This window comes from Pelobates fuscus, chromosome 11 (assembly GCF_036172605.1).
Source record: "Pelobates fuscus isolate aPelFus1 chromosome 11, aPelFus1.pri, whole genome shotgun sequence".
In the NCBI taxonomy this organism is placed as follows: Eukaryota; Metazoa; Chordata; class Amphibia; order Anura; family Pelobatidae; genus Pelobates; species Pelobates fuscus.
In genome coordinates, this window is record NC_086327.1 from 3,940,431 (window position 1) to 3,965,963 (window position 25,533).

General features: G+C 39.2%; 1 protein-coding gene across 1 annotated transcript; it reads left to right on the forward strand.

The window, feature by feature from the left end:
* The first annotated feature begins 1,690 nt into the window (after positions 1-1,690).
* Positions 1,691-25,533, forward strand: LOC134578151 (phospholemman-like). Its single transcript, XM_063437151.1, has 8 exons — positions 1,691-1,810; positions 10,594-10,655; positions 14,653-14,700; positions 19,176-19,250; positions 21,846-21,882; positions 23,362-23,411; positions 24,257-24,311; positions 24,565-25,533. Exons 2-7 carry the CDS (start codon positions 10,601-10,603, stop codon positions 24,277-24,279), a joined length of 288 nt encoding a protein of 95 aa, XP_063293221.1. The 5' UTR covers positions 1,691-1,810; positions 10,594-10,600; the 3' UTR covers positions 24,280-24,311; positions 24,565-25,533.

A 25,533-nucleotide genomic window follows, 5' to 3' on the forward strand; every position in this document is an offset into this window, starting at 1 on the left:
ATAGAGTCCTAGCCTCAACATCTGAGGAAGACAATGTAATAGAGCAGCAGGAAATGCTAGCAGAATGCTTGGTTGTATAGGGAGAGGTATTAGCAGTAGAAAGAGGGAAGTGCTCATGCCATTGTACAGAGCACTGGTGAGACCTCACTTGGAGTATTGTACGCAGTACTGGAGACCGTATCTCCAGAAGGATATTGATACCTTAGAGAGAGTTCAGAGAAGGGCTACTAAACTGGTTCATGGATTGCAGGATAAAACTTACCAGGAAAGGTTAAAGGATCTTAACATGTATAGCTTGGAGGAAAGACAAGACAGGGGGATATGATAGAAACATTTAAATACATAAAGGGAATCAACACAGTAAAGGAGGAGAATATATTTAAAAGAAGAAAAACTACCACAACAAGAGGACATAGTCTTAAATTAGAGGGACAAAGGTTTAAAAATAATATCAGGAAGTATTACTTTATTGAGAGGGTAGTGGATGAATGGAAGTGGTAGAGGTTAACACAGTGAGGGAGTTTAAGCATGCGTGGGATAGGCATGAGGCTATCCTGTGAAGTGTACCTCATTTTGGGAGGAATGTGTGTCCGTCCAATAAGGTGCTAGGGCCAAGGATAAATTAGTTACAGCAGCTCAAAACACTTGTAGGGAAATACCCTTTTGTCCACACCCAAAAAAGTCCAAAGTCTATGAGATGATATAAGTGGAAGACCTACACCTATAAGTGGAGTGCTGAAAGAATGAGGGGGTACACTTACCCTACATAACGTGATAGCAAGCTTGGTATATAGTACATGTGAAAAGAAATGAAAAAAGGCAATATAGTGCAGATGGTACATCAAAATAAAATCAGATTAAATGGTGGTGAAGTGAAAACTGGCTCCTTAATCAGGCTTGCATGCTTTTAAGGCAGCATCACACTACAATCCACAATATGATGAGAGGAGAGAGAGCGAGAGAGAGAGAGAGAGAGAGAGAGAGAGAGAGAGAGAGAGAGAGAGAGAGAGAGAGGGAGAGAGAGGGAGAGAGAGAGAGATAAAGGAGAGATGATATAGAGAGAGGATAGACAGAGAGAGGATAGAGGAGAGCGAGAGAGAGGAGAGAGAGAAAGGGAGAGAGAGGAGAGAGAGAGAGGAGTGAGAGAGAGGAGAGAGAGAAAGGAGAGAGAGACGAGAGAGAGAGAGGATAGAGAGAGAAAGAGAGGAGAGAGGATAGAGAGAGAGAGAAAAGAGAGAGTATAGAGAGAGATGATAGAGAGAGAGAGAGGAGAGAGAGTGGGGACAGAGAGAGGATAGACAGAGAGAGAGAAACAGAATAGCAGAAATATTTGCAAGAGAGAAATAAACAGGAAATAGTGTGAAAAAGAAAAAAAAGAGATGGAATGAAATGGAGAACGCAAGACAGAGATAAATAAACAGAGAAAGCGAAAAATGGTGACAGTTAGAGGAACAAAATAGACAGAAAGGAGGAGAGAGAAATAGCGTGAGATAGAGAAAAATAAAGAAAGGAGAGAAAGAAATAGATGAAGAAAAAGAGAGTGAAAGAGTGAGTCAGCGACCGAGAGAGAGAGAGGTCGAGACTGAAAGAAAGTATAGTAAATAAAGTGATAGAGAGAATGGGAGAAGAGGGAGTAGACCTCTGGCTGGGAGGAGGCAGAGACAGACAGATTACAGATATAGGGGGGCGGGTGGGAAAGGGAGAGTTTAGAAAGTGAAAACAGGATCAGTTTATGTGTCCTTATACAGAGGGACAGACAGCAGAGGATACACCCACAGCCTGCAATCACTCCCGGAGAGACCCGGACTCTGTGCGTATACTGTGTGTGATGTTTGTGTGTCCTGTAACCGTTAGATCATGTTTATCCTCTATCCAGGTCCCGTGTCACAGAACTTCCCATTTTCTCGTTACTATGTAACTGTCAACACATTAACGGGCATTTAACATTCATTTAGCTAAACATTAACTCTGTGTCAGCACCCGGGACAGGAGATATTAAGATTTCATAACTATTTATATCATATAATACAGGATACATGTCGCTGGGTTTTATCTAGAACACACGTTTTGCTCCCGAGATGGCTGCCTGTGAATTTTAACATTACAGGAGAGGATCTCTATTATTTATTATTTATTTATTACTGGTATTTATAAAGCACCAACAGATTCCGCAGCGCTGTACAATTAGTGGAGAACGTACAATATACACAGACAAATACAAAAGATAGAGAGGGCCTGGCCCGTAAGCTCTATAAATATAATTTCTAGGTCAAAGTTCTAAAAGTGGAGCAGTCGCTATAGAAACCAATGGAATGTTCCTGGTGATTGTTGCACTTTTTGTAGTTTGACCCAGATCTGCTGTATTTCAGCCAGTCAGTGCGACACCCCCTGTCTCTGAGCTGCGTCAGGTTTTCCTCTATAAACCGTTATATGAGACAGACTGCCTTTGGGGTGTTCAGAATCATTAAAGGGGCCGTACTCTGCCCAGGACTCCAGGCACAAAATGAAGGCATCGAATTAACACAACAACATGCTGAAACTGTCTGCAATCTATATTAACACTGAGTGTCACTGTGACACAACATATTGATCATTTCCATCGTTTCCATCACTCTTGTACTCTGCTATCGTGTCCATTTACAGATTGATTTACTTTTAAATGTCATTTTAACTCTTTCAGTGCCGCACGTTTCAGCTTAGAGGGAACATTGCTCTGTAGATGCAGTTTTTTTGTTGTTTTTTTACGAGTCCACCAGATTTCAGTGACTGGAAGGGAGATGTAAAATGTCACTGTGACACTTTTATTATAATTATTATTATTATTTTATTTATAGCGCCATCAGATTTTGTAGCGCTGTACAATGGGATGTATTTACCCTGCTGTGTGCTAAGGATGATTGGATACAGGTCAGGCACTAGTCTGCCTCTCTGCGCCAGAGATACAGTTTGCAGTGTTTATGGTGGTTTGCATTTGTTATGAGATGTGTTTGAATTGGGCTGAGCTGTATTTGCCCCGGTTCCCTATATTATGCAACTGCTCTGAGTGTGGGGTAGGTGAGAAGGGGCCTGTAAGAGGGGCATCATTGGTCGTCTTCACAGCTGCTGATATACTCTGATGGCCGCCAAAGTTATAGAACGTGATAATTAGTTACAGAAACGTTCAATACTTTGCTTCTTTACAGTGTATCTCTCTCTCTAATATAATGGTGTTACTATACAGAGAATAACAGTGTATCTCTCTCTATAATATAATGGTGTTACTACACAGAGAATAACAGTGTATCTCTCTATAATATAATGGTGTTACTATACAGAGAATAACAGTGTATCTCTCTCTCTAATATAATGGTGTTACTATACAGAGAATAACAGTGTATCTCTCTATAATATAATGGTGTTACTACACAGAGAATAACAGTGTATCTCTCTCTCTAATATAATGGTGTTACTATACAGAGAATAACAGTGTATCTCTCTATAATATAATGGTGTTACTATACAGAGAATAACAGTGTATCTCTCTCTAATATAATGGTGTTACTATACAGATAATAACAGTGTATCTCTCTATAATATAATGGTGTTACTATACAGAGAATAACAGTGTATCTCTCTATAATATAATGGTGTTACTATACAGAGAATAACAGTGTATCTCTCTATAATATAATGGTGTTACTACACAGAGAATAACAGGGTATCTCTCTATAATATAATGGTGTTACTACACAGAGAATAACAGTGTATCTCTCTATAATATAATGGTGTTACTATACAGAGAATAACAGTGTATCTCTCTATAATATAATGGTGTTACTACACAGAGAATAACAGTGTATCTCTCTCTATAATATAATGGTGTTACTATACAGAGAATAACAGTGTATCTCTCTCTATAATATAATGGTGTTACTATACAGAGAATAACAGTGTATCTCTCTATAATATAATGGTGTTACTACACAGAGAATAACAGTGTATCTCTCTATAATATAATGGTGTTACTATACAGAGAATAACAGTGTATCTCTCTCTAATATAATGGTGTTACTATACAGAGAATAACAGTGTATCTCTCTCTATAATATAATGGTGTTACTACACAGAGAATAACAGTGTATCTCTCTATAATATAATGGTGTTACTATACAGAGAATAACAGTGTATCTCTCTATAATATAATGGTGTTACTATACAGAGAATAACAGTGTATCTCTCTATAATATAATGGTGTTACTACACAGAGAATAACAGGGTATCTCTCTCTATAATATAATCGTGTTACTATACAGAGAATAACAGTGTATCTCTCTATAATATAATGGTGTTACTATACAGAGAATAACAGTGTATCTCTCTATAATATAATGGTGTTACTACACAGAGAATAACAGTGTATCTCTCTCTATAATATAATGGTGTTACTATACAGAGAATAACAGTGTATCTCTCTCTATAATATAATGGTGTTACTATACAGAGAATAACAGTGTATCTCTCTATAATATAATGGTGTTACTACACAGAGAATAACAGTGTATCTCTCTCTAATATAATGGTGTTACTATACAGAGAATAACAGTGTATCTCTTATTAGTATTGTTATGATTGTTATTTATATATTGCTGATATATTTTACAATGGTAAATTAAACACGAAATTAATTACAAACAAATAAACAGAATAAAGAGTTAAATAGGGCCCTGGGCTTCTAATCTATAATTTGTGTTAGCCAAAGTGGAAGCCAAAAATATATAACAATGTTCTCATGGCCATGCACTGGGTACAGAGGTCAAGGCTACATATACATACATACATACATAATCTGCCCGCTTTACTTATCACAATTCCAAATGTTTATATAGTGCCGACATAATCTGCCCACTTTATTTATTACAATTCAATTGTTTATATAATGCTGACATATTCTGCCCGCTTTATTTACTACAATTACAATTGTTTATATAGTGCCAACATAATTTGCCCACTTTATTTATTGACGTAACAATATGCGACCAAGCCCCTGTGTTATAATTGGCTCATCCTGCCAAATCCCTGTGATGCCCACCAACCAGGGTACAGTTCTTTCTAACTAGGGGGCATAGCAGCCTTATGCAAACATAGTGACTAAGGGTTTATTTACTAAACAGTAAAGAGAAACATTGGATTGTGGACATTTATCATGTTCTTGTTTGCTATGTGCCCTGTTCCTTAATCTGTGTATTGCATTCATTTTGGACTCCACAGCATCACTATTGCTGAGACATGTTCCGGGTGCACCCCCGAATCCCCTTTTTCTCTTCACTTTGTAACTTTGGACCGCAAACCGATTCCTTTTGGGTTGAGCACCGCACCCTGCTTCAGAGATCTCTTTGGAGGTGACCATAGGAAGTGAAAATTTTAGGAGGTTTTGGATAGTAATGTCACTTTAATTCTAATTTTCATTTGGTGTAGAGCAAATATATGATATATGCATTGTGAGTATATACATCAAATCACTATCGCTTTCATTGTTTAGTTTTGACACTGCATTTTTTTAAATTGTGCTTATCACCATAAGTTTACATTAGATATATTCACAATGTTCTTACAACAGATTGTTAAAGTACACTTCACCTCATTTAACACCAGCACTATTTATATATTGGGGATATCGGGGTACTGTGATGTAATTAGTGTAGGACCCACCGATATTGGGGTACTGTGATGTAATTAGTGTAGGACCCACCGATATTGGGGTACTGTGATGTAATTAGTGTAGGACCCACCGATATTGGGGTACTGTGATGTAATTAGTGTAGGACCCACCGATATTGGGGTACTGTGATGTAATTAGTGTAGGACCCACCGATATTGGGGTACTGTGATGTAATTAGTGTAGGACCCACCGATATTGGGGTACTGTGATGTAATTAGTGTAGGACCCACCGATATTGGGGTACTGTGACGTAATTAGTGTAGGACCCACCGATATTGGGGTACTGTGACGTAATTAGTGTAGGACCCACCGATATTGGGGTACTGTGATGTAATTAGTGTAGGACCCACCGATATTGGGGTACTGTGATGTAATTAGTGTAGGACCCACCGATATTGGGGTACTGTGATGTAATTAGTGTAGGACCCACCGATATTGGGGTACTGTGATGTAATTAGTGTAGGACCCACCGATATTGGGGTACTGTGATGTAATTAGTGCAGGACCCACCAATATTGGGGTACTGTGATGTAATTAGTGTAGGACCCACCGATACTGGGGTACTGTGACGTAATTAGTGTAGGACCCACCGATATCGGGGTACTGTGACGTAATTAGTGTAGGACCCACCGATATCGGGGTACTGTGATGTAATTAGTGTAGGACCCACCGATATTGGGGTACTGTGATGTAATTAGTGTAGGACCCACCGATATTGGGGTACTGTGACGTAATTAGTGTAGGACCCACCGATATTGGGGTACTGTGACGTAATTAGTGTAGGACCCACCGATATTGGGGTACTGTGACGTAATTAGTGTAGGACCCACCGATGTTGGGGTACTGTGACGTAATTAGAGTAGGACCCACCGATGTTGGGGTACTGTGACGTAAATAGTTTAGGACCCACTGATATTGGGGTACTGTGACGTAATTAGTGTAGGACCCACCGATATTGGGTACTGTGACGTAATTAGTGTAGGACCCACCAATCGATATTGGGGTACTGTGACGTAATTAGAGTAGGACCCACCAATATTGGGATACTGTGAATTGGGGTGAGCATAACACAATATAGCCATATGGGGAAACTGAATGTTTTTGATTTGTTTGTTTGCTGAGATATGGGATTTAAGTAGCCGTATAAAATTGAAATCTGTCTTTTTATTTGTGTGCACTTAATCTGTATATTATTTATTAAACAGTGACTTACGGCAATCTGTTAACAGAATTACAAAATTAGGCAGGAATGGACTGTTTTTCCTAAACTCCAAATATTAAAACTAACTGTTTATCACTTTTAGACCTTGGTTTTCATGTCCTTGTCAGAATATTCTTTTTTCCAACGTATACTTATGACCGTAACAGTGTATGAATTATAGCCTTGAGGGGAGATCCGGGTAAAAGGTAGAGATAGGTGCAGAGATTAGATTTGGCTGATTCGCCATCACTGATCACATATCGCTGATTTACACTGATGGCTGGACACGCACTTTAGAGGGAAAGCCAAAGTAACTGCCCTGATGCAGGCCATACATTCTGCAAACTGCTGGGAAGCACTTTTCATGCCCTGCCCACCAGCTGTAAAAATGATGCAGGTTCTTTGATTATATAAGAAGTCAATTCTGTTTTTTAGAAACATTGAGCAAACCAAGTAGTAAGATAAAGAATTATCAGATTCCATTAAAGCTGAGCACAATACTGAGGTTTTCTTAGAAGGTGGCAGTGTTACAATATTATTATTATTATTATTATTATTATTATTATTATTTTATTATTTATATAGCGCCATCAGATTCCATTAAAGCTGAGCACAATACTGAGGTTTTCTTAGAAGGTGGCAGTGTTACATTATTATTAATATTATTATTATTATTATTATTATTTTATTATTTATATAGCGCCATCAGATTCCATTAAAGCTGAGCACAATACTGAGGTTTTCTTAGAAGGTGGCAGTGTTACATAAATGCAGAACAAGCTGCATTGTGCCGGGGGTTTACAGAAGGGAAGAAATTCTGTGTTTGGAACATGCCGGTATAAATATAAAGCTCGGAGCTGCTGCCAGTTTCTAAATATATCTGGTGCAGAGCCTCAGGGCGTTGGGGCACCTCCGTGCACGGACTGAGCCTTTCACGGACATCCCGTACCTTGGACTCACAGAGCTTGTATTACTAAATCCAGAAATACGTTACAATGAAATGTCAACAAGATTTCTGAACTAAAAAATCCTATTTATCAAAGATGTTAGTGATTGATGGCAGAATAAAGAGAATGTTTTACAACCCTCGCTGTGCCGGATCGATGTCCTGTCATTACACCTGAGTGTTCTGTAAACTGCAACTCTGGGCTAAAGTTCTAAAAGGGGAGATATCCCCATGGAAACTATTCTTTCTGCAGATTGAATCACCTTTCGAATTATGACCCCGGGCTTTACTCTGTGCGTAACCCCACAGGGGATATTTATTGGGATCAGTTTTAGAGCAAAAAAAGCAAAGAAGCAAAACTAAGAACCCCTTGGCTTCATGCGTACTGCTCCAGTACCGTGCTGAATGATGATCTGTGTAATGGGGGCTTTTGGGGAGACCAAGGAGTGCATCTCGGACTGCTTCTACAAGATCATATTTATGTTATTTTTTTCCAGAGAGACAAGTTGCACATTCCCATGTGTCCATAGGTCATAAACATTCAAGAAAAGTAAGAAATCACACCATTCAGACTGTGCAAGAATCAGAGATGGATTGGTTACCCAGGGCCCTAAGTAGGCTGCCAAATTGTGTGTGTGAGAGTGTGTTTAAGGGTTGAGTGTTGTGTGTGTGGAAGAGGCCCAGCGTTGTTTGTTGGGGAGGCTGAATGTGACTGTGTGTACTGGCTGAGTGAAATTTTTGTAGTGACTGAATATTCTGTGCAAAGGAGTCTGAGTGTTGTGTCTGTGTGTAGGAGAGTCTTAGTGTTGTGTGTGTGATTGTGTGTAGGGGAGTTTGAGTGCTGTGTGTGTGATTGTGTGTAGGGGAGTTTGCATGCTGTTTGTGTGATTGCGTGTAGGGGAGTCTGAGTGTTGTATATGATTGTGGGTAGGGGAGTATGAGTGCTGTGTGTGTGATTGTGTGTTGGGGAGTCTGAGTGTTGTGTATGATTGTGGGTAAGCGAGTATGAGTGTTGTGTGTGTGATTGTGTGTAGGGGAGTCTGAGCATTGTGTGTGTGATTGTATGTAGGGGAGTCTGAGCATTGTGTGTGTGATTGTATGTAGGGGAGTCTGAGTGTTGTGTGTGATTGTGTTTAGGGGAGTCTGATCATTGTGTGTGTGATTGTATGTAGGGGAGTCTGAGTGTTGTGTGTGTGATTGTATGTAGGGGAGTCTGAGTGTTGTGTGTGTGATTGTATGTAGGGGAGTCTGAGTGTTGTGTGTGTGATTGTATGTAGGGGAGTCTGAGCATTGTGTGTGTGATTGTATGTAGGGGAGTCTGAGCATTGTGTGTGTGATTGTATGTAGGGGAGTCTGAGTGTTGTGTGTGTGATGTATGTAGGGGAGTCTGAGCATTGTGTGTGTGATTGTATGTAGGGGAGTCTGAGCATTGTGTGTGTGATTGTATGTAGGGGAGTCTGAGCATTGTGTGTGTGATTGTATGTAGGGGAGTCTGAGCATTGTGTGTGTGATGCTGTTTGTCTTTATCCTCTCTTCGGTAATATAATGTATCACACGACTGAGTGGCTGCTGGTGTCACTCACTCCCAGGGTCGGAATAGAAAACGGAATTCTGTCCTTCATTGCCGTTTATAGTTTTCCATATATATTGTCTGGTTTTGGCATTTTTTTTTTTTTCTAAAAGATTTCATGAGGATCAATAACAAAACAGTATATCAAGTAAAAATTATTTTTATGGTAGAATTCATATTTCTGCTCGAGGATTTATAAACCTTAGACTTTATGGAACATTCAAAGCAGATTGTGCATTCTATTGGCTGATTTTATTATAACGCGTTGTACTCTTCATATAATGAACGTGTGTCTTTTATTTATATTGTATAGATAAAAACACACCGAAAATAAATGCGCTATAAAATCCATCATTTTATTTCATAAAGTATTTCTGCATGTTTTACAAACAATCTGTTTTACATTTCTTTGAATAACAGAATATTGAAATGTATTTTTGTTTATCTAGATCCATAGAGCATTAAAGGATCACCACAGTGTGCGTTAGTGGTTATGGTGTCAGGAGTTCCTTGGTGACCTCGATTGTTATTAGTTAAAGCATTTTGGAACAGTTTTGGCTACTTACCTGGGGTCCATGCTGCTCCTTGACTTAACTAGAGTTGGGGGAGTCAGTAGCCCTCTGTCTGAGCTGAGCCTCGTATTGCAGAGCTTAGCTCATTGGCTGAGAGGTGAGCTCCCTGAAGCTGCTGTAAGGAGGCGGGTAGCGAGGCCTGGAGCACCCGGGGGCAGTTGTCAAACCATTATAAACCTGTTTGACTACTTATAATGGGGGGCACCAGCAGACTTCTGGCACCATAACTACTACAGAGTGTTCCTTTAACTGAATACAATTTAATGTCTTGAACTGGCACCAGTTGGGTTTGAAAAATTCAGAGAGATACCAAATATTTGACTTTAAATTGCAATGAGTGCTCATGAAGGACAGTTCTGTAATGTATCTGCGATTAGCCCCAAACATGCTAATCTGAGTTAAGATAATTCAGTGCTCGCTCCAAAATTAGCAGCAAACGATTCTGACGCTCCATATGCCGTATAGGGATTGTAATGTTAATCAAACTCCAAACCGGTGCTGAGTTGGACTCTAGTTGGGTAGTTTTATCTTTCTGTAGCGCAAGGGCCTGTAACTGTGAATCTCTATATTAACGCCAGTCTATTGTCTCTTCTCGTTCCGTTACAGCACAAACATGGCAGTCCATCTCTTCCTTTTCTGTTCCTCCATCGTGATCACCGCAGCACTTGGTACGTGCCAAATGTTATGTTTGGAGAGAATATTGTGTATCTTCCTGGAAATAGTTCTATGGTTCTTATATTTGTTTAACCCACCAAATGGCCAATCATTAACCCTTTAAATGCCTTACGGGTATAAAAACAATGCATCGCTTCATGATTTAAGGAAAATATTTACCTGTGCAAATCAAGCAGAGCATTTTATTTTTATTTTTTATTGTTTTTAATTTAAATAAGTTTTCTGTCCTTAGAAAGGACAGATCGGAGCTCTTTCTGGATATACAGTGTACGCTAAACTTGAGCGTTCGCTTTCAAACTTGAGCATTCGCTTTGATGTGCAGAAGAAACTGAATAAAGAAATGCTTCAACACTCTTACCCGCCTTAAATATGAAAACCAAACAAAAGGAAGGAAGGCCACAGGGCTATTCACCTCTAAGAGTGGAGCAAATAGTTATAAATGTAAACACCTACCCTATACAAGGCTCTTAATGTCTTTACAATTTTCACATAAGTAACAACATATATAAGACAGGGGGAAAAAAAACATAAAATGGAAAAATAGTGGTAATCCCTGGAGGTGATATTTGCAGTGAAGTGGTTAAATAAATTGCCAACTTACTCTCGGCTCTGTAACATGTGAGTTGGCAATTTATTTAACCACTTCACTGCAAACATCACCTCCAGGGATTACCACTATTATTCCCTTTTATGTTTTTTTTTCCCTGTCTTATATATGTCGTTACTTATGTGAAAATTGTAAAGACCTTACCAGAAGAGCCTTGTATAGGGTAGGTGTTTACATTTATAACTATTTGCTCCACTCTTAGAGGTGAATATCCTTGTGGCCTTTCTTTCTTTTGTTTGGTTTTCATATTTAAGGTGGGTAAGAGTGTTGAAGCATTTCTTTATTCCGTTTATTCTGCACATCAAAGCGCCTCTTACGCACAGTTCCATTTGTACTCTTTCCAGATTGCAATTCTTCATCCAAATTCTGTAACTTCACACACAGTGTCATATGGACGTTTCACAAAGTAGACAATCGTCAAACAGTTCTGTCTGTCAGGAGTCGCCTGTGGCAACAATAAATATGATTATTGGCTGGGTTACAGCCACTAAATGTGGTTTTATTCACAGATAAAGTCAGAATTGGCCAATATAGGAAAATAGGAGGCGCTGAAAAACAATGATATTTATTTATTACTTATTATAGAGTTATATAAATACATAATACATATATAATACAGAAATATCAATGATATTTATTTACTTAGTTATTATAAAGTTATATACATATATAATAAATATATAATACAGAAAAATAAATGTATTTATTTTACGGCTTTTCCCCTTTTCCCTCGATTGTTACTTCTTCTTACTTGATCTGTGAACCAAACGGTGGTAAAATGCTCCAATCAGTGTTCTGTAATATAGACAGAATATCACATTTACCGGCAACTGTTACTCAAAGCCAATCGCTAACAGCTGCCGGTAGTCTGTGTTGGATGAAATCTGCGGCTGGTTCTAACCCTGACATTACTTTTACCGGCGGCCTCTAGCCATCCAAATTGATAATGCGTGAGTAATCTCGGTGTTGGTAAAAGGGCAATGGTGGATGGTCAGTTCCCATTAATGTGCAATGCGCCAATCTGGTTAATATTGTATTATTGTCGCTACCAGGAAGATGATTAAGGTGGAGCTGCACATGTACTGCACGTTCACAAGGTAGATTAGTCAACCTTCCAGTCAGTGTTGCGATTGCTCTCAGCACTCTCAGCCAGTGTTTCTGAGGCTGTGCTGTAAGCAGGGGAGCAGGGAAGGATTGTCAGTTATGGCTATAGTAGAAGAATGTGGATTCAAGCCTTGTGTATATTGCAGAATATTTTTTCCTGCCCCCTGATTGTACATTGGTAACAAGTGCTCGTCATTCTCAGTACAGACCATTAGGTGCAGCGTGATATTATGTAACATTCCTGGAGAATCTATATTAAGAGAACAACGCTCTGACCAAATAAGGCAAGGTTAGTGTCCTACGACAATCACTGGGGTCTAGAAATTGGATTTACCCTTCCACTGCTGGCGTGTTCCTGATGGCTCCATTGGATGCTACAGAACTGCTGAGCATTAAGAAATGACACGGAGATGAAAAGTGATGAATTCAGCGAAGAGTGAATTGACCAACACTCAACGTGTGTAAGCCAGTTAGGAAGGAGTTCTCCCCTGAATTTAGAGAGGATTTCAGTATTTTAAGGACCAAATTCAGGAAGTCTCCTTCTATGTTGTTATATGTATTAAAGCCACATCACATTCTTTGCCATTCAAAAATGATTTTATTAGATTGGAAATATTGTCAAAACAGGCGAACCCGCTCCTCCTAGCACATTTTATGAGTACAAACGAGTTATGAGGAATTAAGGTCTAATTCGATTGGCAATATTTCAATATAATAAAATAGTTTTTGTACGGTAACAAATGTCCACAAATTGGTGGCCAAGTTTCGTGGACTGCTGCACAGTAGTGAATAAGAATGGGACCCCGTGACTGCTAAAATTAAAGGAATACAAATTGGATATAGATAGAAGATTAGGTGCTCACTATTATTGTGGGGAGGCAGCAGTGAATCTAAACATGGATTCCCAAACCTTGTGACATACAATACAAGTAAAATAAACAATATAAAACTGATAAACCATGCCAAAAATATCTTTAACCCTTATGTGTTATCTTCTAGAGTAGTTTGTTCTATACATTTATATGTCAGAGAAAGCCTTCCGTTATAAAGGGCTGAATATCTAAAAAACAAACAAGAAATATACAATAGTGTAAAACGTATTTTAGATATTATAAACAGCAAAACACACAATGAAGGTGCACTCACACTTAAAGGGACACTCCAGGCACCCAGACCACTTCAGCTCATTGGAGTGGTCTGGGTGCCAACTCCCACTACCCTTAACCCTGCAAGTGTAATTATTGCAGTTTTTTTAAAACTGCAATATTTACCTTGCAGGGTTAAGTCCTCCCCTAGTGGCTGTCTATTAGACAGCCACTAGAGGACACTTCCTGCTTCATAGCACAGGTTTTCTGTGCTAGAGCGTCGCTGGACGTCCTCACGCTGTGTGAGGACCTCCAGCGTCGCTCTATTCCCCATAGGGAAGCATTGAAATTCATTTTCAATGCTTTCCTATGGGGTGCGCTAATGCGCATGCGCGGCATTGCCGCGCATGCGCATTAGGTCTCCTCGGCCGGCGGGCGAGATCAGTCTCGCCCACCGGCCGACGTAACCAGAAGGAGGAGCGGCGGGGGAGGAGGAAGCAGCGACGTGGGACCTGTCGCTGCCCCTGGTAAGTGACTGAAGGGGTTTTCACCCTTTCAGCAACTGGGGATTGGGGGGTGGGAGGGAGAGGGACCCTCCAGTGCCAGAAAAACGGATCGTTTTTCTGGCACTGGAGTTTCCCTTTAACAGAGCTAATAAGAGCTCTGCTGTATTCAGCATGGACGGTACAATCCCCATCTCAGGATATATATATATTTTTTTCTTTCGCAGTTGTGATGTTATATCTCAGTTATCTCTAAGATAAGTGCGATATGCAATGAAAAAACAAACATTTACATTAAGCTGTATACCGTACATTAAGCTGTATACCATACATTAAGCTGTATACTGTACATTAAGCTGTATACCGTACATTAAGCTGTATACTGTACATTAAGCTGTATACCGTACATTAAGCTGTATACCATACATTAAGCTGTATACTGTACATTAAGCTGTATACCGTACATTAAGCTGTATACTGTACATTAAGCTTTATACCATACATTAAGCTGTATATTGTACATTAAGCTGTAGTTGTTCTGGTGACTATAGTGTCCCTTTAAGTGAGTAGTGTATCCATTTATTGCAGTAAGTTTTCACTTGAATTTATTGCTCACTGATTTGTCAGTGCAAATGTTTAAGACTGGATATATTTGATTTCCTCCTGATTATATTTGTATTTCCTTTATCAGAATCAGAGGCAGAGAAGAAGGAGGAGGTGCCTGACCCATTCTATTTTGGTAAGTCTGGAGATATTTAACTCTTTGCATGATGATTCCTTCATTCTAATCTCCTCCCTTTGAGCAGAGCCAGATCGCCTCTTATTCCTGTAATTCAGACTTCCATTGCTGCAATTACATCTCCTGCACCCATCGGGCAGCGCTCAGGAATATGTTGGTGCTTTACATGTAATTATAGTGATGAGTCAATGCAGTGGTGTAGCTAGAGCTTGTGCCGCCCAGTGCGGTTCCTGAGTTTGACCTCCCCTTTAGTCTGGCCTAAGGTGCCGCTGCGCCAGCTGTGAGGAATACAGGAGGCAGGGATGTGACGTGATTCATGTCCCCGCTCCCCCCACAGCCTGCGGTATGTTCCGGAGCTGTTGGACTGGACACAAGTGCTGGAAGAACTCGGCCAGGCTCTGGAGCATGCTCGGCCCTGTGTGCCACCCTCAAAAATGTGCTGCCTGGGGCAAACCGCTCCCCGACGCAACTGAGGCAATATGTTAAATAAGCTGAGAATGCTCACTTTGACTCCATGTGTAAATATAAAGGAGATTTGTTTAATGCTAAAAACATCTAATAATTCAATGTAAATTATTATTATTCAATAAATGAAACACAAGGTAAAGCTCCCTCTGCTGTGAGTTTCTTTAAGAAAGATGAAACATTAAAAAACAACATATGTTTTGGGTCATAATAAAATCCCAATAAACTGGTAATCCGACAAATCTATGGTATTCCCAATGTGATGCGGGTTGAGTCTTTTTTCTTTTGAGTGGTGAGCATTCACTAGATTCAGAATTGAGCCGTAATTGTAATTAATAACCAATTGTAATTCATCCTAATATTTACAAAGCCTTCATGAGTTCTCTAATACCAAGAATGAACCCAAATCTTGGGAGCCACTATTTCTTGCACATCAATTTTTCTCAGTATATGTAGATAAGGTCAGGGCCGGCCCAAAACATTGTGCTGCCTCGGTCCAAGAATGAAATGCTGCCCCCTCCACCTTCCCACCCAAAAAACATATATGTTTCTGCAATGGTAGTGTCTGTGTGTGTGTGCTGGGGATGATATGTATCTGTGTGTATGCTGTTGATAAAGTGTGTGTATGTGTGTGTACTGGAGATAAATAGTATGTCTGTATGTGTGCTGAGGATGCAGTATGTGTATGTGTGTGTGCTGAGGATGTAGTATGTGTATGTGTGTGTGCTGAGGATGCAGTATGTGTATGTGTGTGTGCTGAGGATGCAGTATGTGTATGTGTGTGTGCTGAGGATGTAGTATGTGTATGTGTGTGTGCTGAGGATGTAGTATGTGTATGTGTGTGTGCTGAGGATGCAGTATGTGTATGTGTGTGTGCTGAGGATGCAGTATGTGTATGTGTGTGTGCTGAGGATGTAGTATGTGTATGTGTGTGTGCTGAGGATGTAGTACGTGTATGTGTGTGTGCTGAGGATGTAGTATGTGTATGTGTGTGTGCTGAGGATGCAGTATGTGTATGTGTGTGTGCTGAGGATGTAGTATGTGTATGTGTGTGTGCTGAGGATGTAGTATGTGTATGTGTGTGTGCTGAGGATGCAGTATGTGTATGTGTGTGTGCTGAGGATGTAGTATGTGTATGTGTGTGTGCTGAGGATGTAGTATGTGTATGTGTGTGTGCTGAGGATGTAGTATGTGTATGTGTGTGTGCTGAGGATGTAGTATGTGTATGTGTGTGTGCTGAGGATGTAGTATGTGTATGTGTGTGTGCTGAGGATGTAGTATGTGTATGTGTGTGTGCTGAGGATGTAGTATGTGTATGTGTGTGTGCTGAGGATGCAGTATGTGTATGTGTGTGTGCTGAGGATGCAGTATGTGTATGTGTGTGTGCTGGGGATGTTTGACCTCCCCTTTAGTCTGGCCTAAGGTGCCGCTGCACCAGCTGTGAAGAATACAGGGCAAGGAGACCCACTTTAATTACGTTACGTCATTTTTTTGATTAGTGACATCATTTTTGCCTGACTCGGGCTCCTATTTACACACGCTGCACGCAAACGTGTAGTTTCTGACTTGCCGCCAGGGGTAGCAACCGTGGGTGGCGTGCGGCGCCGGAAGCCATCGCTCACAGCAAGTGGGAGTGTGAAGAAGCCACGAGCGGTGTGCGAGCATCAGAACCAACCGCTCGCGGTGAAGATAGGAAGGAGGCAGACAGTGTCTGTGTATGTGTGCTGGTGATGTAGCGTGTGTCTGTGTGTGTGCTGGGGATGTAGCGTGTGTCTGTTTGTGCACTGTAGCCAATGAACTTACCAATACACTGTGTCTGTGTATTTGCATGTGTGGCAGTGTTTGTATCTGTGTGTCTGTATAAACGCATGTGTGACAGTATATGTTTCAAACACTGACACACATGCAGATATTGACATACATACAGGTGTACACACACACTAATACGCCTGCAGATACACAGGCATGCAGACATACACACTGACACACAGACACATATAGACACTGAAACATATAGATACACACACTGACACATACAGATACACACACTACACACACGCAGATGCACACATTACACACATACAGATACACACACTACACACACAGACAGATACACACACTACACACAGACAGATACACACACTACAAACACACACACACACACATATACATACACTACACACACTACACACAGATACACACACTGCACATACATAGATACACACTGTACACACTGTACACACACTACACACATACGCATACACACCCAGATACACACATACATTACACACATACATACAAATATACAGACTACACACAGATACACACACTACACATACATGGTACACACACTACACACACACCGATAAACACACTATGCACACATTACACACATACAAACACACAGATACACACACACACATAGATACACGCATTAAAAAAATAATCCACCCGGTGCAGCTGCACCACCACCACAGATTAGGAACTCCTGTTTTAGATGATGACAAGGGGTCTATGGACAGGCTGACCCTGGATAAGGTGTAGCAATATATTCTAAAGTTTATTGAAATACCTGCTGAATTTGTGTTTCTTTTTTTAATCTATCCCATCTTCATTAAACAGACCAGAAATTAGGGCATCTCTTTGTTTTTAACAAATGAGTTCTTCGTTCAGTTTTGGATTTGCTGTCTGACTATGTGGCTAGACACTATTGTTTCCAGCCTCACAGGAACCCAACTTTTTAAACAAACTCTCCCTCCTACCGAGCGACGAAATGGTTCCTTAACCAGCGAGAGACACAATGGCCCTAGCAGGCAATCGACCCTCCGTGAAACATTTATATTACCAGAGGGCAAAAGGGGCAAATGTTCAACCCAAAACACTCAGTGTTTTAGAGTCTGCAGCAATTATAGTTTCTATTTTGGGATAAGTCTTCTGGTAATAGACATTAATCCAGGCATGAATTCCAAATAAGATGATTAATTAATTAACTGAAGATAATGGCTTTTCCCATAAAACAGGAAAGTAGAGGATTTAGGTTGCGAGACAATGTGTAATGTTAGTTTCTCTATTAGGAAGTTACAATTCTGTAAAGCTGGTTAATATTAGTCTTGAAAGGTTTCTCCCCTGAGGTTAATTTACACCTAGACAATATGGACACGCTGGTTTTTATCTCACCCCTCCCCCTTTCCGCATTCTTGTGGGTGAAACCTGTGATAGAATTTTGGTGACATTTTCTGCAGATCTTCTTTATAATTTGTTGGTTTTGGTTGTGCGACTCTAGAACGGTTCTGCTCATTGTAACAATATTTTATGGGGACCTTTCCATGACGAGTGTTTTATTGAAATCTGTCAGACCTTAAATTAAAACTTTAATATTATTATTTTTCTGGTATGACCTCATAGTATTTAATCTAAATAGAACACATTTATAAGAAGGCTTTAATATTATCGTTTAGATTGCACAGTGACATTAAAACGACTCACATTAAATATATAGAAATTATGTGTCGAATCTAATTTGTATCAGAATTATATCAAATTTACTAAAGAGAAATTAATCAGACACATGCAAAAACTGCCCTATTTTCTCAGCCTTTTAACCTTTGGTATTTACGAAAGTGAATTACGCCGGATTTACCCTTCATATCGCTCAAATTACAACGCAGCTGTTGCCCAAACTGTAACTGAAGTTGACTTTAAATTAACCTTCAACTATGATTCACGAATGATGGAACACACAACTATGGCACAATTCAGAGGGATATCCTGCCAAAATAAATTGATGAGTGAATTCAGGGAGTGTTTGGGAATATTGATTTTTCCTCCAAAATAGATAACTCTTGGTATAAAATGTGCATAGTGTGGCTAATGATTTTTGTAAGCTTGGTTGCCAAATGCTGCTCGTTCTTGATTAATTAAGGTGTTGCGATAGTATACCTAAAGCTATTACTGTATCGGTGAATCTTGGTATTTCGTGATTTATTTATGTTTTATCTCCTCTATTGTAGATTACACGTCTCTTCGGATCGGAGGTCTGGTCTTCGCTGGAGTTCTTTTTATCCTCGGAATACTTATTATCCTGAGTGAGTGAATTATGGGCACGAATTCTCATAGAAAGACCTTGTTGTATAGTCTACCAGACACATCAGGAGTTAGTTATAAAGTGCAATTCAACGGCAAATTCCTAAATGTGGAGAAATCACCATGGCAACCAATGGAAGGTTTCTGCAAATGCTTAGAATGTTGCGCTGTAAACGCTCTTCTTATGGCAACATTATAGCGAGCTTGACGAGATCCTTCTAACTGCATGTTTAACTCGCTGACTGCCACAGTGCTGGGTAGGAAATCACTTTATTACCCCTTTCCTTAAAGGAATGTTCGTGCACCGAAGCCAAAACAAAATGACTGGATTACCGGTGCAGACAGATAATGGACACAATTTATTATCCATTCAGTCAGTGGTTAAAGTGAAAATACACACCATACAAACATAGACAACTCCAAATGGAAACCAGCAGTTACTCGATGATGTCAAAAAAAGGGTTAACTCATTTCACGTTTTATTTAGCTTGATCCATAGATTCAGCAAAAAAATGTTACCTGCGGATACTAACCAAGCCTTACAGAAAGCGAGGATTTTCCTAAATATTGTTTTGGTGCTAACTCTCTAACTAGACAGTCCTTCACTATAACTGTACTAGCCACATCTCAGTCTGACAAATGATCTCACCCATGGGATCTTCACAACGAGCCCTTCTTCCTAGACTGTGTTACTATCTCTATCCCGTTGTAGGAAACAGATATAACAAATATATATATTGTGAACATGATAAGGGACAATTTATATTCAGACAATCTATGCCAGGCCTCATTCACATGATCAATAGCACAAATGAGGTCCGCCTACAATCTAAGTACACTGTCACCACGGTAACATTTGGATCAATAGCAGTAATTAGCCTAGAGTGTTAATTTATTCCCTGGTGACCTTTGCCATTATGCCCTTTTGTCAATGTCATTTATTGACATTTTTATTATATTCTTACTCTGCCAAGTAAGACAAAAACAGCGTTGCAAATTGAAACGAAGGGCTCATTCACTAAACCATGCAGTGCACACAGTCGATAGCTGAAAATTAAAAATGAAGAATGAAAACATTCTCCAACTTCGCTGACCAGCTCAAGAAAATCTCCAAATTAATTTAAACCCATTAAATTGCGTGCATTGCGATAATTAAACGGACACTATAGTCACCAGAACAACTACAGCTTATTGAATTTGTTCTGGTGAGTAGAATCATTACTTTCAGGCTTTTTGCTGTAAACACTGTCTTTTCAGAGAAAATGCAGTGTTTACATTACAGCCTAGTGATAACTTCACTGGCCACTCCTTAGATGGCTGTTAGAGATCCTTCCTGGATCATGGCTGCCTAAAATGCATCCAAACATTCAGTATCTCCTCCCTCTGCATGCAGACACTGAACTTTCCTCATAGAGATTCATTGATTCAATTCATCTCTATGAGGAGATGCTGATTGGCCAGGGCTGTGTTTGAATTGTGCTGGCTCTGCCCCTGATCTGCCTCTTTTCAGTCTCAGCCAATCCTATGGGGAAGCTTTGTGATTGGATCAGCCTACCACTTCTGATGATGTCAGCAGACTGCTTGTTTCTTTTTCTGAGGCAAACAGCATGCAGATCTACAGCTTCTGGCTTGAATACAGTAAGATTTTTACTATATTTATGGAGGCATGAGGGGTTCAGGGGGGCTAGATGGTGGTTTTAACCCTATAGGGTCAGGAATACATGTTTGTGTTCCTGACCCTATAGTGATCCTTTAATGTAATTAAAGATTTGTTTAGCCTGCGTTATAAACTCTGCAAGCACAAGTTATAGATGTAATGCTTTACACACCGACCCAAAAACCCAAGTAGGAATATGTGAGTGGGTGACATGATCTGATTCACACAGGGAATAAAATGTACACACCCATCACTCTCAGCCCATCATACAATTGCAATAATTGTATTTTGTCGCTAGTTACCACTCATCCACAAAACATGCATTTATCATTCCACACACCTCGTTTACATATCTGCAGTAGATGCATCCCAACTCCCCCATAATCTAAGCTTCAAAATCTCCCAAACTCTTACTTGCCCTCGTTTCCCAAAATTAGGTGAACCTGCAACACTTATACACATCTAAAGTAATTCATTCTGACATTTACTTCCTTTAATCAGTGATCACAAGAGCCCATTCACAGCCAGGACATGATGCTCACAATGTTATTTTACGAGATTGTTCCAGTTTTGAGCTTGGCTGGTAGGTTGTTGCATGGTGTTGGGTTTTTTGGTTGACAGGAATCAAATTATAGGGTCCTCAGGATTACATCCCATGGTTACAAATAAAAGACTATTGGCTAGAAAATCGTCTTGTGTTCAATGCGATCCGCGATAACAGTGAGGCAACAGACGAGAGAATTTCTAAAAAAACATGGACTAATATCTCCTATGATAACAATTTGACTCTAAAATGACATCTGATGCATATCTCTGAATATAGAGCACAGCTAGTATTAAATTAATAATTAGAAATGATAAATATGGAAGGCATCCCATCCGGATTACTAACACCTAAAAATATATATAAATCTCTTAAATCTATGTTTTGCATTTATAGGCCGAAAATGTCGTTGTAAATTCAACCAGCATCAAAGGTAACTCTGTTCCCCATTTCATTTTCTTCTCATCCTCTCTCTCTCTGCCATTTTTACATTTTTTATTTTATACCATTTTATGTCATATTTAGGCCCCACTTTAGCCCTCGATTGAATGAGCTTCCAAATGATTCCATACAGTTAGAACTTGTTTCAAATTGATTTCTCTCCACAAATGCTCATAGACTCGAATGGCGACTTCCATAGATAGAATGTTTAGAAGGTTTTTCTAACAGTATTGAATCATTTAGAAAGTTTATTAAATCGAGGTCTTAATGTTTTTGGATACACTTTTCAAATGATTTAATATTTTTGGGTAAACTATTACAATGATTAAATATTTTGAAAAACGTAGATTTTTTTTTAAATATATGTTTATACATGATATTTTGTTTGACATTTTAATATTTTGAAATCAACAATTTTAAATGTTTATCCAAAAATATTAAATTGAGGTCTCAATTTGCTGTGATCAAAATAGTTCCTGTTACTGAATTAAAATAGCTAAAAAGGATTAATTCAGGTGAGATTTCAGAAAAAAAACACCCCTCTATTATTGTGCTAGCAGATTAGCTGTGAGACCAAATTAATTCCTATTAATTTTCCTCTAGATTATATCCTGCGGGAACGTTGTCTGCAGGACAAGATCTAATAATACGAGTACTCATACAGGGCCATCCAGTCAGTCTTTCACATGTAGGGTACTCTGCCATGGGAACAGAAAATATTTGCTGGTCAATGAAACATAACGTACGCGCAGTTATTTGGATCCTTTTATGGCCCGGACTCATATGACGCCGCATAATGTATGCATTGTTGCAAAAGAGTTGGCAGGAGAATGTGTTAAAAATACAATCTTATCTAAACTACAGACTACACTTGTTCTCTCTTTGAAATAAACCTAAATTTGTCCGCTGATCCGCTTTCAGCAGATTGAACGTCTATTGATTGTAACAGAAACTCTTGGAGCAGTTTTGACTGTACAGTAAGATAGGTGGATGAATAGGATTTAAAATCTATTGTTTTTATGCCACTGTAACTGTTTACACTATGTTGGATCTTATATGCATCCTATATCAACGTTGTGATAAATAACAATAGATAATAGGTAATTCCAAATCACTGCCTGGCAATACGTCAGCCCCTGTAACGGCCTTTGGCAAACCATGAGAAGATGGCTTGGTGTAAAGCCAATTCTGAGGGACAAAACATTGTCATTCTGTGATTTGGATTCAAGTGTCTCCATGTTACTCACCAACGTTTGGGTGCACGGTTTTCTAATGTGCCGTTGTGGAGTTCCAGATCATTTGGGAACAGGTAAGGACTCTCTGATCTATGTGTGCCAGTTCTGCTTTGTAAATCTCTACAGCTTAGCTAAAACCTAAATCCACTTTTTAGCCCCTTCTAACTGCCCTAGCCTATGGGGCCAAAACCCTAGTCTTCTTTAAAATCAACTCTGCTCCTTTATTTTTTTTACAGAACCGGCGAACCTATTGAAGAAGAAGGATCGTTCAGAGCTTCAATGAGACGTATGTATAACTCTGAGCCTGAAGTGACCATGGTCCTGTCAGTATGGACCTTTAACTGGCTGAGCATTATGGGAAATATAGCATAAGAACAGCATCAGGGCCAAACATTGAACAGCTACTTGTAGGGTTAGTCTTATACACTGTATCATCTCGTTGAAGTGGTTATAGTGTCCAGAGTCCCCTGGTGCTGTCCTTCTATTAAGTGTTAAGCAATTTTTTTCATGTTTTAATACTAAACAAGCGTCTCTAGCAGCCCATCTCCTCTGTGCTGCTTGGACTAATGAGAAAGTATTATCCTGAGCAACAATGGGTGGCTGTGATTGGTTAAGAGTGTCACCTGACTGCTTTCAGCCTATCACAGCGCCTATTGCTGGTATGAATCGGTATGGCTGTAAGGAATGTGTAATCTCTGCCTTAATCACACCTCCAGTGGGGGCGGGGCTTTTGGTGGCCAGAGACCCTCATTCAGTGTTAAAACTGCTCAAAAATGGTCTAATACTGAATGGTAAAATATTTTTCATAACATGCAGTCATTTTAAAATGTTAAATCAAGGCCAATGTCTGAATTAGAAAGTAAATGTGTTTTTCGCTATTAATACTTCCCATCCTCTTCTCTTTATACATAACCTGACTGTAGGGTGAGCCTATTAACTTTCTACACATGCCCATCGTATACAATCTAATCTGCAATAAAATATGGATTACGAAAAGAATGAATTACAAAAACAAAATGATAGCATTTAAAGATTAATTATGAGCGAGCAACAGAAAGGTTTACAATAATTGGGAAAAAGTGATATATCAAGTATCTATGTATTTTTCCTAATGCAACTTTTTTTCCGTAGGCCTGTCTAGCAGACGGTTATAGCTTGGTTGCTGTTTTCTTTCCCTGTGTGAGAGGTAAGTCTTTTTCCTTATTTATATTTAGTATAAGGACTTACAGTGAGGGCAGCTAACATATGGAATTCCCTAAGTAATGCCTATTACAGTATCAGTGCAAGTGGGAGTATTTGGGGAGATAAGCATTCAATGAGACATGCATAAATCAGGGTCAGGAACAGGCTGTTTAGCTTTTTACTGGGTTCACAATTACTGGTTGTATTTCCTAGAATGTGATGAATTTGAATTCATTGTTGTGTATACTTGGTAACAGGGTGTGTGGCTTATACCTGGCTTGGATCCCTGGTTTTTGCACCTGCGAGCTGTTCCTGTGGTCCCATACATTAGCGCTCAGCTATCAATGCACCCAATTCACCTGAAGAACGAGGAGACAGAACATAGACTGAAACACACAGCAGATATTCTTGGAACTACAATAAATGAGTTACAACGTTTCCTTTTTATGATCTTCAGATAAAATGAATGAGAGGTGGAGGCTCCGTTATTTTCCTGAACAAAGATCGGATTTCTGCTATGCAAGGGGTACATGTGATAACATCCTTAAACTGGTCAAACCTGCGCTTCACCAAAGGCTTAGAACGCTGATCTCCTGGTCTGATGTGGGATTTTTATCACAAATTAACACAACACGTGTATGAATTAAATGTGGTGGGTTCTTCGGACCTTTGCCATTCCACTTTATTGCCAAAATGTTTTGAATGTTGGAAATTTATAGCTAAACAATAAATAAACAAATGAATATTTAGACAAACCTATAGCAGAAAATTGAGAGGATGATTAAATATCTCCATAATACATTTTGCAGTTTTTTATATTTTGTTTCACTTCGTTTTTTAAACCACGCATTGTTATATAATGGTGATATATGATGCAAATTTGAAAAAAGTACATTATATTGGTAAACATTTAACGAACAATACATTGATTTCCTATTATACATAAACACACTATGTAGATTTACTAAGTAACATTGAAAGTACCCCTGTGGGATTTAAACGACTCAAAGTAAAATATATTGAAAAGTGTTCGCTTAAATTAATCGAAACCATAGAAGAACTTTAATTAAATGCCATATGCAACTAATATATTAAATCTAATTTTATACAATTATTCTCTTCAATGTCTTGATGTTTTTAATCAGTTTTAATGATTGCTATTGAGGTTAAAACTGGAACGTTTGTTTTCTTCTCTATAAATATCATGTTGTGTTGAACTGACAAGG